The sequence below is a fragment of the Ursus americanus genome, chromosome 17 (genome assembly GCF_024610735.1).
Source record: "Ursus americanus isolate L20-20 chromosome 17, mUrsAme1.1.p, whole genome shotgun sequence".
In the NCBI taxonomy this organism is placed as follows: Eukaryota; Metazoa; Chordata; class Mammalia; order Carnivora; family Ursidae; genus Ursus; species Ursus americanus.
Genome location: NC_142143.1, coordinates 31,913,129 through 31,934,429, shown reverse-complemented (window position 1 = coordinate 31,934,429; position 21,301 = coordinate 31,913,129). Strand labels below are relative to the sequence as shown.

Sequence of the window (21,301 nt, the reverse complement as noted above, 5' to 3'; positions counted from 1 at the left end):
TTATGTGGAGAGAATACTGTTGTTATAGGACTATAATTTCAGTTTGTTTCAGTAATGTGGTATAGCCTCCAAGCTGATGCAAGTCCAGCTTCATGCAGATTCTTTTCTCTGTAAATCCTTCAGTTACATTTTCTTCATGGGTTGGATTTATCCTTATGCTGGCCTTCTTCAGAGTGGCAAACTACTGCAGGGCTCTACATGTTTTATTATCCCTGTCAAGTGAGGGCAAGAATGTGTCTTTTCCTCCAACCATAAAAATAAGGCCAAGTATTCACTTTGATTAAAAATCCCTGAAAAAAAATCACGCAATTGTTTAAACCACTGGTTTTAAAGTCTTCAGGCAAGATTATTGATTCAGATGGTAAAGACACATCGGTACAGGGAAATGAGTAAGAATTCAGATTTTAGAGCAAGACCACTTCAGACCAAACTCTGATTCTGTCTTTTAGTAGTTTTGTGACCTTGTGCAAGTTACTGTACATATATATCAATGTCTTCATCTGTAAAGTGAGGATAGTAGTAGCTATCCCGAAGATTGTATTATACAAATTTTATGTCATGAGAACAAATATATAAAATTGTTAATAGCATATCTAGGCATCAAATCCTGATTTGCTATGTATATTCTATGTTAATCTGTACACATGAGCAGATAAATAGTAATTATGCTAATACATCTATATGTACATATAGCCATGATACATGGTATAAGTGCACATAGATATATCATACATCTATATGTATATGTAGTCATGATTTTCTAGATTGTAGATGAATTGACTTTTTATTGGTTAAAGAAATGATGCTTTTTATAAAATGTATTTTGTTTTAGCTAGTTTCTTCCATTCAAATAAAAAGGAATCAATTTTAAGGTAGTCATAATTAAAGGATATAAGACATTTGATACTATTTATCAATATCAGATTTGTGAATACATTTGAAAAAAGTATACTTTTTATTTCAAGTTTTCTGATACATATTTTGAAATTCCAATTGTTTATTTAATTCTAACAATGTTATTTCTAGCTACAGTGGCTGAAGAATTATGTAAAATAACAATAAAGAAATATCTCTTACTGTTGTATTGTTGTTTTCTTTTTTTATCAGTGAGTGGTAAAGCACCTGACCCATAAGATAACTTGCCTCTCTCTCTAAAGTCACTTGAATTTAGGGTAAATTATCTTAATCTCCTGTATTTTAATGCCCCACTTGATTTTTCTTATTTTTTGTTAATCTAATTTTGTTACTAGTTAATACGGCACAGGTTTAATATAGTCCATCTTTATTTTTTAAAATAAATATTTACAATTGTTAGATCTTCTTGTTAGATAGACCCTTTAAATATGATATAGTGTCCCTCTTACATCTCTCACTATAGTCTTTGGTTTAAAATCTACTTTGTCTGATGTAAGAATCGCTACCCCAGCTTCCTTTTGAGGTCCGCTGGTGTGGTAAATGGTTCTCCGTCCCCTCACTTTCAATCTGGAGGTGTCCTTAGTTTCAAAATGAGTCTCTTGTAGACAGCATATGGATGGGTCCTGCTTTTTTATCCAATCTGAAACCCTGTGTCTCTTGATAGGAGCATTCAGCCTGTTCACTTTGAGAGTAACTATTAAAAGATATTGAATTTAGTGCCATTGTATTGCCTGTAAACTCTTTTTCCGTAGGTTTTCTGTTTCTTTCTGGTCTATGTGATTCTTGGGTTTCTCTTCGTTTACAGAATCCCCCTTAATATTTCTTGCAGGGCTGGCTTGATGGTCACATATTCTTTCAGTTTCTGCCTGTCCTGAAAGCTCTTTATCTCTCCAACCATTCTGAATGACAGTCTTGCTAGTAAAATATTCTTGGCTGCATGTTCTTTTCATTTAGTACCCTGAATATGCCCTGCAAGCTCTTTCTGGCTTGTCAGGTCTCTGTGGTCAGGTCTGATGTTATTCTGATGTTCCTCCCTCTGTACATAAGAAATCTCTTCCCCCTAGCTGTTCTCATGATAGCTTCCTTGGCTCTAAGCTTTGTAAATAAGATTAAGGGAGTGGTAATATGAAAAAACCAACAGCTTTTTAGGATTATAAAATTATTAAGGCAATTTTCAATATGCAACAGGCAAAGAAAGAATAAGTATGTGAAACAAAGATAATATACTTGATATAGTTTAAGAAACTCATAACATTGTTCTTATAGAGGTGTTATGCTTCAAGTTATTACTCAAAGGAATTTCACAGCAATAAAAAAAACTATAATAGTTTCAAAAAATGCAATTGAATTTATAATATATCTTCTTTTTCTACATTTATGTATTAAAATTATTTAAAAATAAATTTTTAGCTCCATGCTTTATGTTTTCTGACAGAAACATGTCCTACTAAAATTGTTAATACTTTCCACAACCCTTTTATACCAATTTGATATTTGAAATCAAAGACTAATGACACTCAATCTTATTTATTAGCCTAAATGAATCAACATGGGGTTATGCCCAATACATATATTTCTATAGATAAAATATAGAAATCAGTAAAAGACAAAATACCATAGTTGAATTCAGACAATGATAAACTTCTTATATAAACCTTTACTAATTAAGAAAAAAATGGGAAAAATATTGACTTCAATTAGTTTTATTCTTTAGTTGATTTATCACTGGAAACAATTTCTTTTCTTTGAATTGAGTACAGTAAGTTAAATCAAGTATATTGTCACAAACTCATTGATCATTTCTTAACTAGCAAGATAAATTTCTATAGTTAAAAAAATACAGTTTTTTCTTGTAAGTTTGGTTACATATTGCTCCTTTATTTCAGTTATCCCCATCTCACAAATTTCTGCAGGTTCTCATGGGTGGCAAAAGAGAGATTGATGCCTCTGTGTGATCCATTTACATAGAAAGTAAACACTTATTATACTCTATTAAGAGCCACAAGCGTGTTTGGCTTCATCATGATATGGTTTCTGATATATATTTCCATATTCTTAACATTCCCCCATTCTTTTTGTGCATCTTAGTTACTAATTGATTATAATGTATTTTGCATTCATTTTATTGTATCATGTTTGATTTTGATATATTTCTTTATTTCCTTTTTGTTTTTAATCACTTTTAGCTGTACATTTTATTGCTAAAAATGCAATTTAAACTCAGGAATAGGGGCGCCTGGGTGGCTCAGGTGGTTAAGTGTCTGCCTGTGGCTCAGGTCATGATCTCCAGGTCCTGGGATCAAGCCCCACATTTGGCTCCCTGCTCAGAGGGAGTCTGCTTCTCCTTCTGCTTCTTCCTCTGTCTCTCCCTGCTGCTTGTACTCTCTCTCTCTCAAATGAATAAATAAAATCATTAAAAAACAAACAAAAAACCCAGGAATAATTAGAGCATATGTCAAATATGCCACTTTATTCAGTGTGAATTCTAAAGGGAGGATTATATGAGCAACATAGTAATTGTACCATTTAGAATATTCTAATTTAATATTAGAAGGGAAAGTGGTAAGAATATAAATACTTTGGTAACTAATCCATAAAGAAACAAACTTATTTTTGTTTTTGTTTTTTCTGCTGCTGCAAAGCAAAATAGGAAAATAATCATTAATTCTTTTCCAGAAACATTTGCTCTCTGCCCCAGATTTATGTCTGGATATTTACTTGGTTTGTATCATTCTCAAGAGATATGGCTTATTAGAACCACTCGATGAAGTCATAGAAATCTAATGACAATTGTTTGTTTTTTCCAAAGAACTACTTCCTAATGATTATTATCCAGCCCTGCAGTATTAAAATGATATGTTCAGTTTTAGATGAGAGTTTTTAAAAATTATTTCAGCTGTGTTGATACCTGTTATAGAATAAATGTCAAATTTTCTGACCTATAGTAGATGTTTAGAAGCAGATCAATTGTTTTAATATAAGTGTTGCCTACTTCACTGATGCTTCACACAAGCATGAATAACAATTTAAGCTACGAGATCAATACAATGCATGTTTATTTGTAGTAGAAGACATTCAAATACAGACATTTATTTTGTTGATACTTTAAATTCAATTATCTCTAATATAATTTAGTTCATAGTAGCTGTTAATATTGAGCATTATAAAAGGTTGTTTTTCCTTCCTTGTAGCCATATATTGGCCCCTTCTGTCTTTTCATATGAAGTTCTCATTAATCATCACATACTTCAGTGACATATAAAACAAGTATTTATTTAGAAGTTACTATAGTTTTGTGATAAAGGGCACAAGAAATCATTAACCAAATTCACAAATAAATGTACAGTGGAATACTGGCAAAAGTTTCCAGTTCTAACTGTGCAGTTAAACAGGATTGTGATTTAACCTGACTTTACTTCTCTGTCTCTGGGGATGGGCAAATCCAAACCTCTCTATAACTCAGTTTATTCATCTGCAAAGTCGGTAAGTTTAAAGTGGAAGGACCTAAAGGAGGTACTGTACTAAAAGCAATAAAATTCATGCCTGACACAGGGCTTTCTATGCAGTCCTTTTTATTCTATTACCATCAAGGAGATTACACTATTAGGGTCAAGTGGTGTGGTGAGCATTGCATGGGTTTTGAAATTAGGAAGAACATTTTAATTCTGCTAACTGACTATGTGACTTTGAGCAAATTGTATTTCCAACATGAATCTGCTTATTATTTATAAAGATGAAGATCATATTTTTTATATAATATTATCAGAGGGTTAAATTAGATAAGCCATATCTTTTCATAGTAACTGGCCAATAAGTAGGATCCTACCTAGCCACTTAGCTTTAGAAAAGAATCATAAAGATTTAAATCCATTAGACATTGTAATAAAATAGTAAAATTTGTATTACAGAAAAGGCAGATGAAATTACTAAAGAATACATAACCCTTTTAATTTATAAGCAAACATACATCATATTTTATGTCACAGAAGAAAATTGTATTTGTAAAACTAATTTATCTAATCATTAATTTAAAAAAAAAACAACATTTGAACTTTTACATCTCTGGAAGTGGGCAAATATTGTACTAGTTCTCTTTCTCCAAACTACAAAAAAAGTCAACAGAAAATGAACAATGAGAAGTGAAAACAGTCAACAATTAAAACCCAAATATTTTAACTAACTCCAAAAACCACTCTAAAAGAGCCCTACCTTACAGCCCCTTAAGCAACAACAACAAAAATAAGGTAGTAAGATCATTAAGGAGGATAATTTAGACAAGCTGTATTTTAATGTTGGGAAGATTTTTATATGACGTCCTAAAATATCAGGATGCTTTTTAGTCAGCTCAGGGTCCCTTTCTTAAATTTTTTCTTAAAATAACTGTAGTCATATTATTAAATTATTATAATCAGTTATATAAGCACAGTAAGATAAAAACATACAGGTACTAATGCAAAGAGACTAAAAAATGCTTTCACCATTGTTTTCCTATCCATTTACAATAAAGCATAATATAATTTCACCATCACCTTAAGGTCCTAGGATGCCCCATATTATATACACTGCCCACAAAAAGTTATCTCCACAAATGTGCAAGGATTAGAAGATTTATATCAAGTAAAGGACAAGGTTCTTTTTTCTGCAAGTTCTCCATTTGCTACCTGCCTCAACTAGCTTGTTAAAATTAAAGATACTTTTTCTCTTGGTCATCTATTAATTTAGGGCACAGTGCAGTGGTAGGGAGAAGCAGGAAGGACTAAGAGGAAATGTTCTCCAAGATTCTAATGTCTTTGGAAAGGTCCTGCAGGTGGGAACTGTGGATAATGTTTGAAACTGTTTGTTACTCTACTTCCCACATCATCATCCATTTAATGAGGGTTACCCTGCAATGGGAAGACCTTTCTAGAAGTCTGCTTGTATTTGTGCTGTGGACTATTCTAGTAGGTGTGTGGACTTCTTTCCAAATTCTTGATCATCTAAGCAACTCATGCAACTTTTTGAAATTTAATGACTAATGACATCTGCTAAAATTCCATAAGACACTCATGTTCACCACTTCAAAGAATGAATTTGGCATGAGCAGTAAATGCCACAATTCAGAACAGTGAGGTTGAATTTGTAGCTTTTATCATCAGAGAAGTCCTAAAAGGCTTTGGCTTTCTTTGGAGATACTTCTGTAAATTTTTTACTGAGAAAATTCTAGGTAAAATTTTAAAGTGTAACAGTTTTGCTGATATTTCTATGGAACTTAGAAAAATGTATATGTATGCTTATGTATGTGCACATTTACATGTATTTTAAATGAGCAGTCATACCTGCATATTCTAATACTCTAAATGATGCATTTTTAAATACATCACCAGATAAAAAAGCTAATCATGCCATAAGAAAGCCTAAAACACAGTTGTGTAACAACATACTGCACACAATGAATTATACATTTAAAAAGATCTATTTATTTGAAAGCCTTTCTAAGTCAGTTTCTATTTAACCACTCTCTGAAATATTGTCTGTCATGCAGGCCATTTGCTTAGCTGTCGTGTTTTTTTCTAAGACGGATTTCACATTTTTCCCATACCATTGTTAGAAACTGTGTAAGACGAAATAGGAAATGAGTAGATAATATTTATCGAAAACGCCTACATCTGTGCAGATGGAATACCGCATATGAATGTACTTAAGTTTACCTTCAAAATAAGGAAAAATAATCATTCATACTCACAATTGCTCTGAAGATTAAATGAGATATGTACATAAAGGAACTGGAAGAATAATTGTCACAAAAAATGCTCAATAAAAACATTATTATTAAATTTCATCTAATAGTGCCTAAAACATGTTGATGTTTAACAATAAAATGTTTTATTGTTGCTTTTAATACTGGCCATATCATTGTATTTATTTATATGGCATTCTCCATGCTTATCTCTATGACTAATTCAATATCTCTACGTCTATCTACACACAAACACACAGACACACACACATAAAGAATGAATACCAGTGCTTAAAAAAACTACTTAGAAAACTTTTTTTTTTTTGTAATTTAGGGTCAATTGTATGTGTAAGAGTATATGCATTTGAGTGTGTTTTTGTTTTTAAGTGTATGACTTTGTAAAACATATTTAAATAAGATATTAATAATTAGTCCAGTTAGTGGATAGTATAGCAGTAATCAGGATCATTTCTTGAGCACTGACTTTGAAATAGTTTGCACTTTTGTTTTACTCCTAAAAACACCAGTTACCCTCCTCCCTTTCCTCATTTTCTTCTCCTTAGCCCCATAACCACTTGTAATTTTTGTAGCTGCTTTCTTTTTTTTTTTTTTTAAGATTATTTATTTATTTATTTATTTGACAGAGAGAGACAGCCAGAGAGAGAGTTCCCTCTGGCAGGGGCAGTGGGAGAGGAAGAAGCAGGCTCCCAGCAGAAGAGCCCGACGTGGGGCTCGATCCCAGAACTCTGGGATCACACCCTGAGGTGAAGGCAGCCGCTCAACGACTGAGCCACCCAGGCGCCCCTGTAGCTGCTTTCTTAACAACACTTCTTGCTTATCTGTTTTCAGTTTTAGGCACCATATATTGATCACTCACTAGGACAGTAAAGAACTTAGCACGCTTTCCTTCTACTCTAACTACACATGCACAACCTTCCTACAACTCTTTCCACCTAATGTAATTGTAATGTAAGCCAAATAAAAACCCAAATATTGACAATACAGATGCTATTGACACCACAGTTATATATTCAATGATGATTTCTTTTCATATTTCATGTAACTTGGTTTTTCTTGACAATAATTTTGCTGGATCTTCTTATATTTACAATTTTTGTTTTTGTTATTCATCATTCACCCTAAACATTCACCTATTTAAATCTCCTCTCAATATGATCAGACACAATAAGTATTCTATCAATTTCCTCTTTTTGGAGAAAGTTCTCAGAGAGCTTTCTGATATGCTCAGATTTGGCCTGCTGCATGTCTGGCACACAGCCATTATCCTGTTTCCCCTACACCAATATCCTGAGATTGCCTGTTGTCTTTCTTATTATTTAAATCTCTCATTTCTTATTTGCGTGTGTGTACATATATATATATATTAATATATAATATATATTACTATATATATAATTAAAAAATATATAATTAATATACATACACATATTTTTTTCTTCATATGCTACCTTGTTTTGGTGGAATACATTTTTTAGTAGCTTCCTGAGAAATGATGCATGAAAAACAATGCTTTGACAGCTTGAATGCCTAATGAGATATTTAATCAACCTCCACATTTGATGGACACTTTGGACATAGAAATGTAGACTGGAAACTATTTCTCCTCAGGAAGTTTTGACCAATAATACTTAGTTATAATTTTTAACATGGAACAAATTAATCTTTGGTGTCATGCAATATCTTCATATTTGTACAGCTGGGCCCTTCTTAGATCTTCTTCATCAATTTGGTCCATTCTTTCCTTCAAAAACATTTACCAACTAAATTTCTGTAGGTATCTTTGCCTTTAAAGATTGTGGTTTGTGAAAGCATCTGAATTTGGTAGAAACTAAGTGCCGGTCAAAAATCCCAATCCATTCTAGTTTTTGGTGTTTTGCATCTAATCTCTTTATTGTCCTGCTCCATCCCTGGTAATATGCAGAAACTTCCATAATCTTGAAATTTTAATATTTTAGGAAGCCTCATTCACTCTATCTTCATTCACTGTATTGAGTACTTAGTGGCATCTGCAATATGGAAATTATGTTTTTCAGTTTTTGAAAACTGTATTAAATTATTTTATTGATGATTTCCTATCCATACTATTGCTCTTGTTTTTTGAAATTCTGCACTTCAGGGGTGCCTGGGTGGCTCAGTCGTTAAGCGTCTGCCTTCGGCTCAGGGCGTGATCCCAGTGTTCTGGGATTGAGCCCCACATCAGGCTCCCCCGCTGGGAGCCAGCTTCTTCCTCTCCCCCTCCCCCCGCTTGTGTTCCCTCTCTTGCTGGCTGTCTCTCTCTGTGTCAAATAAATAAATAAAATCTTTAAAAAAAAAAAAGGAAAGAAAGAAATTCTGCACTTCAGACATTGGGAACCCTAGATGAATACACTGATTTGCTTTTCTTTCTTATGTTTCATTTATTTTTTGTTTTACCTCCTCTGAATTTTTCTTATTTACCTTCCAACACTATGCTGAGCAATAACGGAGCTGAGGCAAAGGAAAAAATCAGTAATACTGATCTTGTCTTTATTTAAAAAAAATATTTTGTTCATTTTATGTTTACGTGTTTTTGTTTTTAAAATATTTTTTAAAATATAGGGATTTTTTAAATTGCTAAGTTGATTGGTGTACCCTTAAATTTTGCACTCAAAGCAAGTACCTCATTTGATTCAACTTTGTCTCAGCCCTGCTTAATGTTTCCTGATGTGGGGTGCCTTGGGTGGCTCAGTCGGTTAACTGTCTGACTCTTGATCTCAGCTCAGGTTTTGATTTCAGGGGTCATAAGTTCAAGCCCCACACTGGGATCCGTGCTGGATGTGAAGCCAACTTGAAAAAAAAAATGTTCCCTGATACGTATCCTTTCTTAAAGCTCGGTAAACCTAGTGCTCATTGAAGTCTCTTGTGTTTCCAAAGTTTGGTTTTTAATCCAAACCAAGAACACTACAGCTAGTATAGAATTGGAATTACTGAAATCGAACTTTTAAAAATATGGAAACAATTGGAGGAAATGGAGATAATAAAATAAGATATCAAAATAAACAAATAAAAATTGACTTCATAAGCTTAGTGATATATGTAGATATTGTCACCAAGAGTTGGATGCTATTTTCAAAATGTGAAATATCCAGAGAACAGTTCTTTATTTTCAACCAATCTCTCTCTCTCTCTCTTTTTTTCCTCCTCCCTACCCCATCATTTATCGCCCAAACCAGAGATATCTTGTGTTGCAAATAACTAAGACTTTGGGGAATTATGCAGTGTGATGTCAATTACATTATCTCTTGTCTTTTCCCACTGACAATTTAGGTTATTTTTCTCACATGTTTATTATTTACTGCTAGTCCAGAGACTTAGCTTGCAAAATGTTCTTGCATTGTTCTAACCCCCAAACTCCCCTAACTTGAAAGTTTGTGTCATGAAATGAAAAATACCCTTTAGTGTCATTTTAGTGGAGTGCATGAAGAGAAGGCAGAGAAGTGGTCAGTTTACCACCTTCATCTGAAGTCTGGCTTTTAAAATGTTTACTGTGTTTATAAGACACTACAACTTTTATCAGCACAAAAATAGCATGACATGAGTCAAAATTTCTACAATGAGATTAAGATGTGCAAAATATATTTACATTTTAGCAGAGAGTTTTAAGCATCTTTTATGTACCGATACTATACTCTTTATTGAGCATACACTCTTTCAGAGAAAATAGACACAACAATGGGCATTTTCTATAGTCTGAAATGTGTTATATTGGAAAAAATCTCAAGGTGCTATAGGTACAACCAGGAGGAAGTTTGACCACAGCTCAGTAGCTCAGGGAAGTCTATCAGAAAAGATAACTTCTAAGCTCCATCATTAAAACATTACAACTAAGTACTAGAAGAATGATGGAAATAGGAAAATCTCTAGTCAAATATAACTGTAGTACATGTAAATTTCTAGAAGGATATGAGAACACACCAAAGGGGGAAGCCTCAAATCATTCATTCAGCATATTTAGAGCAAGATATGAAGGCAAGAAGGAAAGATAATTGTCAAGGTACTTCCTCAAAAGGATGTCACCCATTCTTAACATTATTGAATTAGCAGTGTACTTACTGAATTAGAACACTACATGTTGACAATAGAAGTATAAACAAGATTTAAATGGATGAATTTACTACTTGACCTGCTAAGCACTGTTTGATTTTCAGTTTTGTTTAGGAGAGAATATTTATAATATATGTAGTCTAGATGGAAGAAACTTATACAGCTCATGAAGGAAACATGACAAACAAATGTCAAAGGAAACTATTTTACTTTCTGTGGAGTCAGAAAAAAACACTGAGAACATGAGTTGATTCTTGACATTCTATTAAGGTACTAAGGATAGAGTCTTGGCAAAGCTTCTTTAACAAACTGCTATGACCTTTTATTCCAGTGAGCGTCTCCCAGTGCTTTAAATTTATCATCATGAAAAATACAGTAAACAAAAGCAATTAGCACCAAATAGAATTTTTAAAAATGTCTTGGTGTTCAAGAAGTTGAAAATCATATTTACACTCAGGTACCACGTGCTTTGTCTCTGTTACTTACTGTTAGGAAAAAGAAATGACTAAGAGCACATATTTCCAAAGGGCTTAACTATACCTTAATTGCCACATTCTTAATGCCCTGCTAAAAAGGGCATTTCAACCTAATGGTTTTCTGCCAAGCTACTGTCCCTGGCATTTCTTTGTCTATGCATTCATGATTAATTAACCATTCACTAGTCCCTTTAAAACAAGTAATATAATGGACATTTTAACCTGTACTTTTAAAATTATTAAACGGCATGGGAGTCATTCTCTAAGGTACTTATACTCAAGGTAAGTATAATCCTATTGGGAGTACACATGTAAGAATAGAAACGTGGACACAACAGTTGTTTTTCCTTCTCTGTATATAACTGTAGAAGTAAGACTATTCTCCCCAAAGAATATTTTGGCATTTATTTTAGCACGAATGGTATTTACTCAGGCTATTCTCTTCTCACCTTTCCATTATACAGGTAAACACACTCATTTGCTCTTGAGAATATTTTATTCGTGAGGCAGTGACCTGAAATTGGAATCACAGTCTTTTTTTCCCCCACGCTAGAAGGAAACACAAAGATATATTTTTACCATTATGAATTACGATCACTTTTGTAGCTGAGAAAAATGATGGATAAAGATTAAGGCACTTGGTTAAGAATATTACAACATTGATTTTTCCAAGTTGTTATCATCATTAAAATTTTGATACCTTTATTTTTTTTCATTAAGTTTTGGATATCTCCACAAGGACCTTATTCATGAGCATCAGTAACTTATAGAACAAAGAACACTGGTATTCTAGACCTTAGCAACATTTGTGATTTGGGACTAGTTTTCAGCTTCTCACCGTATTAATTTTTCCACATGTAAAGTGGAACATTGACCACTAATGTTCCTATTAACTTCAAATTACCATAAAGGGGTTTTAATTATTTACTCAGGTCTTAAAGTCTCTCATTTAAATATTATATGCATATCATGATTTAATTTTCATCTTGTAAGTTTTCAAAAGCTTTTTCACATAAAGTAAATGTGTGAACAGCATTTTTTATTCAATTACTAAGGTTGAGTATTAAAAATTTTTGAATCACACATTGGGAAACATTTTAATAAATATACTAATTTATATTTAATAGTTATTATAATACTAATTATTTCAGTTAATGCCATGATTATTTAGTACTTACTTAATAGGATAAAAAACTGTAGGCAAACAAAGTAGATATTAAGACAAAGAGTATTACCAGATATCAAGAATATGATTTCAGAGGGATAAAAGCGGTCAATCCAACAAGAAGACGTAACAAACCTAGTTATATATGTACTTAAGGGCAGAGTTTAGAAATACAGGAGACAAAAACTGACAGATTTGAAGAAATAAATCTCAAATCCACACTTTGGTATGGAGAGTTTAGCACTGCTGTGGTAATTGAGAGCAAGAAGACAAAAAAAAAAAAAAAACCAAAAAACAATCAACTAAATTATCAATTCATTTAAACTAATTGACACCTATAAAGTGCTATTCCGCAAATTCTAAGATACATTATTTTTAGAGGTATACAGAGCATTCATTATACCATAAGCTACAGGATGACTCCCAGTAAAGTTCAGACAAATAATGTACAGTATACTATTTTCCCAGAAAGCTATTTATTAAAAATTGATTTAAAAAGATGGAAAATCTCTAAATAACAAGAAATTAAACTCAAATTTGTAAATAATCTATGGTTCAAAGAAGGAATCAAAAAGTCATTTAGAGACTACTTCAGACTTGTGTGATAATGAAAGCAGATCATGCCAAAACCTGCGGAACATAGTTTAAGTGGTGCATAGAAAAAAACCTGGTTAAATTACTCTACTAGTAGAGAAGTGAAATATCAAAATAATGACCTAATTTTCTATGTTGAGAAGTTAGAAAACAAATCAATTTAAAATTCAAAAAGAGTAGAAAATAAGAAAATTAGTGATAGGAAAAAATACCAATAAATTTGGAAATGAAAAATACTTTAAAAATCAACAAAGTCAAAACTGCTTTCTTTGACGAGATTGATAAAACTGATAGATCTTTAGCCAGTTTCAAGACAAAGAGGGTGAACTCAAAATACCATTATCAGAAATGAAGTGAACAATATTACAGATCCAACCCACAGTAAAGTTTCATAATAGTACCTTAATGAATAGTTTTATGTTAATAGATGCAATAATTTAGAAACAATAGACAAATTGTTTCTAAAAGATGGAAACCATCATAACTGACAGAGGGTAATAAAGAAAATCTGAACATCCCTTTATCCGTTAAGAAAATTATATTTACAATTTAAAAGTTTTCCACAAAGAAAATTCCAGTAGCTATTTCAGTGAATTCTATCAATTATTTGAAGAAGAAATAATATACAAACTTAGAAAATAGAGGAAAAAAGCATTTCCAATCTCATTTTATGTCTTTATAACAAATTATATAAAGACCTGAAAGGAAAGAAAAATACAGCACAATATTTCTCACAAACGTAAACACAAAAATCTTTAACATAATATTGGCAAAGAAAGTCAAGTTATGTATATGATAGATGCTACATGATGACCAACTGGAATATATTCCAGCAATGCAGGTTTGGTTTGGAATTCAGAAGTTAATGCAATTTGATATATATAAAGTATAGAGAAGACAAGTAATATCATAACAAAAGATGCAGAAAAAATATTTGAAACCTAGCACTCATTTATGATAAAAACTTAAAAAACTTAGGAATAGAGTAGAACCTTCTGAATCCCATAAAGAGTATACATGAAAATTAAAATACTTGTAGAGAAACACCATGTTTTTCTCGCCATGTTTTTAAAAAGATTTATTTATTTATTTGAGAGAGAAAGAGAGGGAGCATGCGTATGATCGGGGGGAGGGGGAGCAGGACAGAGGGAGAGGGAGAGAATTCTCAAGCCGACTCCCTACCAAGCATGAAGTGCTATGTGGGGCTTGATCCCTGTACCCTGAGACAATGACCTGAACCAAAATCAAGAGTCAGATGATTAACAGACTGAGCCACCCAGGAGCCCCAATTCTCACCATTTCTATTCAACATTGTAATGGAAGCTCTAGCTAATGAAATCAGACAAGAAGAATGAAAATGTAAATGTTGGCATGAAAATTTTAATATCAGATAATACATATATATAAGAAAGCATATGGAATGTATTAAAAATACATAGAGTAATAAATGAATTTAGCAAGCCCATAGGATAAAAGGTCAGTATAAATATTAATTGTATTTCTATACACTAAAATGGAAAATGAAAAATTGAAAATGTTAACATTAATAGCAGCATCAATAAACATTAAATAGGAATAAATCCAACAAAATACGTGGGTGATCTCTATTATGGAAACTACTAATTGCTTTAGAGAATAATAAGGCCTAAATAAAAAGAGCTATGCCATCTTCATAAAGGAGAAGACTCAATATTTTTAGGATGTTAATTCTTCCTCATTTGTTAGCTTTAGTACAAGGTCAATCAAAATATAAGAATATAAGTTGATTCTAAGATGAAATGGAAAAGAATCTAGAATAGTCAAAATAATCTTGAAAATGAATACATTTGGTAGAGTTACACTAACATATTTCAAAACTTGCTCGTAATCTAGAATAATAATAGACAAACATATCAGTAGTATACTTCAAGTATTTAATAATACACAAATAGATGAATTGAACAGTAAAAAGCTCACACAATTACTTTCAATGAATTTTGGAACAAGGTCTGAGCTAAAAATGATTCTTGATCCCTACTTTTTTCAATACACAAAAATTAATTTGGCTGGTTCATAGAATTGAAAGTAAAGCCAGAAGCAAAATGATTCTAGATGGAAATATAGGAGAATGACTTTGGAATCTTGAAATATGCAAAGATTCTTAAATAGTACATAAAACACCAAACAATAACAGTTTGCATTTACTCTTCCCACCATAAATGCTTTCAGAGAATGATGTTCTAAATCTAGATCTAGGTAACATGGAATCATGGAAAGATCATGACCTGAAATAAAGGTAACCTGGTTAAATTAGTTTGGTGAATACTGGGTTAAACACCAACTGTTAGTGTAAGAATTCTTTGAACTTTTAATAGGCTAATGTACTTTCTCAACTTTAAAAAAGGTATTTGGCATAATATTTTCCAAATTTCTTTGATAATTTCAAAGAGATTATTATCAGTTATCAAAAATAATGATCACAAAATTTCTATTTACATGTTTCACTGTGTAAGGTATAAAGATGTTTCAGGAAGTTAACAGACTATAGGTATCTTGCTTTTTTGCTCATCAAAGTCTAATTAAGTATTTGACCTCTTCTTTTTTGCATTTTACAAGTCATCATCTTTATCCTTATGAGTGTTTCCTCAAGTGTGTCTCTCAGAGATAAGCCCTCTGTTATTGATATTTTATTCAGGCTTCCTGCTTCCTGCTTTATTCATTTATTGACTATTTTCAAAGTCATTAGCAGTTTCTATACATATTGATAATGGTTCCTCCTCTAATTTATTTTGTAAAATGAAGCCAGACTAAGTGGAGTACATACACCTACACACATAAATACCACCAACACACGTGTTGGGGGTGCATATATGTGCATGTATGTATACAGCACATATCAAAGGAACATCCTGTAGTACCTACAACCAGACTTTTCTGTATGGACTGCCATTCAAAATAGTCACATGCTTATTTTCTATGCTTTTAAAAGAGGAAGAGATTGGACATGTTCAAGGGACATAGCTACATGCCAACAGAATCCCAGATTCCTTAAACAAGTGGTAAATCTTCTACAATCTTGTTCTAATCTACTTCTAAATAAAATGTCCATTCATAGCCAAACATAACATAATACATCCACCTATATTTAGGATGATAAGTGATAAGCAACTAATTCTTACTAATACGTTTTCTATGGCCTTTTCTATGGCCATTCCCTGTGCCAAGAATTCCTTCGGCTTTCTTCAAAGCTTGTGTCAGCTTCATTTTGGCTTCTCTTTATAGTTAAAGCTCTACTGTATTTTTGAAAGTATGTATATATATATATATATATATATATATATATATATATATATTTAAAGAGTTTATTTATTTATTTGACAGAGATAGAGACAGCCAGCGAGAGAGGGAACACAAGCAGGGGGAGTGGGAGAGGAAGAAGCAGGCTCATAGCGGAGGAGCCTGATGTGGGGCTCGATCCCATAACGCCGGGATCACGCCCTGAGCCGAAGGCAAACGCTTAACCGCTGTGCCACCCAGGCGCCCCTGAAAGTATATATTGAAATTCCTTACTATATATTGATTTTATGAAATGAGAGTTAACAATTTATAATAGTAAATCTATAGACTTTTGCACAGTTTCACACATACATACACAGTCATCTCAATAAATGCTTGTAAAATAAATGGATGTTTTTAATAACCATAGATTTTTATTGTTTTTCTTTAAACTATTTAAAAGATATCCACAGAATAGTTCATAACTACTCTTAGACAATACTAGTTATGTGTGTCAGGACACTTAATATTTAATACGTTTTGGTAGAGGGCGCCTGGGTGGCACAGTCATTAAGTGTCTGCCTTCGGCTCAGGGCGTGATCCTGGAGTTCTGGGATCGAGCCCCACATCAGGCTCCTCCACTATGAGCCTGCTTCTTCCTCTCCCACTCCCCCTGCTTGTGTTCCCTCTCTCGCTGGCTGTCTCTGTCAAATAAATAAATAAAATCTTAAAAAAAAATAAGTTTTGGTAGGCTTTAGTTGTGTAGTCTAAAGCTTGTGAAGTCTGAAGCTTGCTGACTTCTCTATTTGTATAAAATGTGTATTTGTAATTATTTTGTTAAATAAACTGGTGAGTACATAACATTTGGTACTATGTATTTAACATATACATTACATTTCTCATGTTCCTATTTATGGAATGATTTGGTTTTCATTATCTAACCTTACTTGCTCAACAAATTTTATTGACTATATATTATATTCCAGGCACTATGCTGGACACTAAATATTGTGCTTAAGTTTTGTAAGAGACACAAAAATAAACATGTAAATATTTTTCTCTCTTCTCTCTCTATATTTACTTTTATTTTATTTATAAAATATAAATAAAATGTTTAAAAATTATGGTAAATGCCATGAAGTTATAAAAAAAAAAAAAATCCTAAGAGGTGATACCTAGGTCAGATGCTTAAAAAAGACCTTTAAAAAAAATGACATTTAAGCTAGTTTAGCAGAGCCTGAAAGTTGGGGACCTATTGATATAAAGAACAGAAGAAACTTTGTGATACAGAGAACTGTTTAAAAATAACATTACAAAAAATTACTTAAATCCTCTGTCTCTAACAAAACAGTTTTCTCTGAATTACTCTAAAAATAATATGAATTTAGTCTGTGTTTTTATTTTACTATTTTATTTTTTTTAAAGATTTTATTTATTTGACAGAGAGAGAGCCAGCCAGCGAGAGAGGGAACACAAGCAGGGGGAGTGGGAGAGGAAGAAGCAGGCTCCCAGTGGAGGAGCCTGATGCGGGGCTGGATCCCAGAATGCTGGGGATCACACCCTGAGCCAAAGGCAGACGCTTAACGACTGTGCCACCCAGGCGCCCCTTAGTCTGTGTTTTAAATAGTTTTCCTTAAAAAAGAAATACCTCCTAGTGAAGTATATAATAAGCTTGTGTAAAAACATTGAAAATTCAAAATTTAGACTTTTTTTTCCCATCCTCAATAGAAAAAAAATTAGAATAGAAAGAAGAGGGCAGAAATATGTCTGATTGTATGTACTTTGCATATAGTCTGTTGGTATTTTTTTTAGTTTTATGAACTCTTTCTCTTTCTTTCTTTCTTTCTTTCTTTCTTTCTTTCTTTCTTTCTTTCTTTCCCACAGAAATGCTTAACAGAACATGTTGAAATCCTAAAATAATATTATTAAATATATTTATTTCACACTCCTATTTATTAGGAGGCCTTATAATGTTTTAAGGTCACAGTGTAATTTAAAGATTGGGAAATGTGATGAATACCTTATTTAAATACTGTAAATTATGCATAAATGATAGAACAAGTTCTCACAGTAATGCCCTATTTATGCTTTAATTCATTAATATGAAAATTCTGGTTTATGTTAAATGTTCCACATTTTCACAACTAGGACAAATAGCAAAAGACTTGTACCATATAAATGCAGCATAAAGTCATCATTATTACCCAGTTGTAAGAGTTTTCCTTTTGCTACTTCATGAAATGATCATTTGTTTTGGATTGCAATAGGGAGTATAAAGAACAATGTTAAATTAAAAAAAGAGAGAGAAAACATATAGTTTATATAGTTACTTTACCCACCTTTAAGACTGCTGTCATGCATGCTAAAAACACTTTAAAAAGATTTCTTTGATTGCTTTCATTTAACTATCTCTTTGTCATTTATTGACTTAATTTTACACAAAATGGAGTACTCTTAAAACCCAAGGGAGGATATTAGGCTTTAGTTTTATATACCACATAATGGAAATAAAAAAAAAAAAAAAAGAGTTTTTTTGCATTTGCTAAATATCCCACATCCAAAAAGATAGATCTGTACTAGTCTCTCAGCACAATTTTAACACATAAAAATAAGCATCTCTTTCATGTCCTTTTCAAATTTGAACTCGTGTCTGTCTCATTTTCCAAGGTATGACATTTTCTCTCAAAATATATAGGGTAATAAAGTGGAATTTCCACAGCAGAAAACTATATTGTAAATGGGGAGAAAATCTTTATTTTCTAAAGCTTTTTCTTTGGTGACACCTGATTAAAATCAGCTCTGCTTTTTTTTTTCCAGTAAAATTAATGCACTGAAGTACATATCCCTTTGCTTAAATAAATAAAGAAGCCATGGAAATGCATTAATCAAGAGTTAGGCCATTATTGGGAAACATATCTAAGCTACTTAATCATCAGAATAAATGACTCTGCTAACAACAGAAGGGATGATTAATTTTTTGTTACAAACACTTGCATATTAATAGATAGTTAAATTTTTGTCAATCCCTTTGCTGTTGAAATATTCTAAGAGATCATCCAACACATGTTCAAATTACCAGCTTTCTAATAGATAAAAATTCAGTAGCAAGAAGCTATATGAATCAAGCATGCGCCATCCCACAGCATAGGTCTGATGACCCCTGAATGTGACCTGCTCCCAGAGGAAAGCAATTTAATGCTCCATGGCACACAGAACAGTATGTATGAATCACAAAACCTCCAGATAAATTAGTGACAGGTACATCTGAATAGGATTCCTTCTAAGTCCCTTATCTGAGCCTGGCAAGCTTGTTGCACCCTCACTTTCAAAGATAAAGCCACACGGCATGTGGCCTTGGCAGATTCTCACAAAGCAAACAGCCCCCATCGTCCATTATTGAAGGAAAAAAATCTCCTCATTATTTCAGGTACTGTGTACTGTGACAGCAAATGGGATAACGTGAAAACTATCTGCAGTGGGAAATTCATCAATCAATACCAGGCCTTATGTCTTCTCTAACTTTCATAACCTCGGTGCCTCTTGCTCTTTCGCTTTTATTTTTGACAGTTCTGATACCCCAGAGTTGCAACCATGGCAAAGTTCAAGAACAAAACAACAGGTTATTAAAGACAACTCATCAGCGGCCAAACAGGGAGAAGAGATGCCAACAATTAGTAAGTAGCTGAAAGACAGATCTATGACACAGGGAAGAAAGACACAACAAGCTTTTACCTTCAGCAGACTATGGATTCCATTTGGAAAAAAAACAGAGAAAAACTGAGATACTAAATATATGCTCTAAGTTCTTAGGGATGCTGATCATAGAAAAGATGAAAAATAAATTATGTTCAAAACAACACAAAAGATATGTATTTGCAAGAGACCTTATTTACATATCTTATCAACCACAGATACATTGGAATAACAAAACTATACAAACTATATGCTTTAAACTGAATGTCAATGAATAGCACAAATATATTATCTCCTTCAAAGTTAAGCATTAACTAAGAAAATTCTTTTAAAGGGAACAATAAAACAGACATATCACTTTTCAGTTTCTGCACTTCTTATTGTCTGTAATTACATTTAATCAAGACTTTCATTACAGACCTTAATAAAGGCCACGTCATATCACTGAGTCAGTTATATAGCATAGAATTCAATAGCAAAAATAAACAGTACTCACATTTCAGGTCCTGTTGGTAGTCCTTCTCAGGCAAAATCAGGGTTGTGCTTTCTGGGTGAATCTGTGTTAAACCAAAATGACAAAAATCTTAGTTTCCCATGGCACTGCCACTCAGAATGCATACAAATAAACCCCCAGTTAGTCAAGGAGAAAAAAATTGCATTAAAGAGTACTGATTTGTAAATTCGGTCTTTTCAAATGTAGATAATGTTTGCCCCTACTCCTCTCCCCCAATCTTTGCAAAATTTCTGCCCAATGAACTCATTACTGTAGAAACTCAACTATGCCTATGGGGTCAGTGAATGAAATTCAGATTTAGGATTAAGCATAAACATGCACAACGGTTGGGCATCTGAATTTGAGAGAGAGAAGGATAATGCTGGAAAGAAAAAAACCAAAAAATATGGTTGAAAGAATGTACAATATGACAGATTTAACTAACTTAACTGTTGTCCTATATATGAGGTGATTCATAGTATTCTAAATGTATAAAAATGAAAGCAAATATACTTTGAAAACATCAATACCATATCCAATGACACTTTGGAGGTATAAATGTAGCTACTAAATTTACCTTATTTGAAATTATACAGGTTTAATTAAATTGGATGTATGTCCTTTACAGCCACAATAATTTAAGCAACATTAAACACCATTTAAAATATGCAAGAACTTCACTTAGCAGGCAATAAAATTATTATTTCTGCTCTATCTAGCTACTGTGTTTATATTGAGTTATTTATTTACAATGTACTTTAACGTTATCAGTAACTTCTTAGACGCTTCGGTAAATGGAGAACTAAAATGTTCAATTAAAACATTAAACTTCACTTGTGAAGTACCACATTATAATAATGTTAGTTTACTTTTTATGAATTAGAAAAAAAACTGTGAAAAGTAATTAGGAC

At 32.5% G+C, this 21,301-nt stretch overlaps 1 protein-coding gene across 4 annotated transcripts in view; it reads right to left on the bottom strand.

Annotated features, from left to right (window-relative positions):
* MGAT4C (MGAT4 family member C) overlaps window positions 1-21,301 on the bottom strand; it is a 710,947-nt gene that overhangs the window by 297,910 nt on the left and 391,736 nt on the right. For all 4 annotated transcript variants that reach the window (XM_087868878.1, XM_087868879.1, XM_087868884.1 and 1 more), the window contains one exon: window positions 20,394-20,454. In XM_087868878.1, coding sequence (XP_087725004.1) covers window positions 20,394-20,454 — 61 coding nt within the window. The remainder of the gene's footprint in view (window positions 1-20,393; window positions 20,455-21,301) is intronic.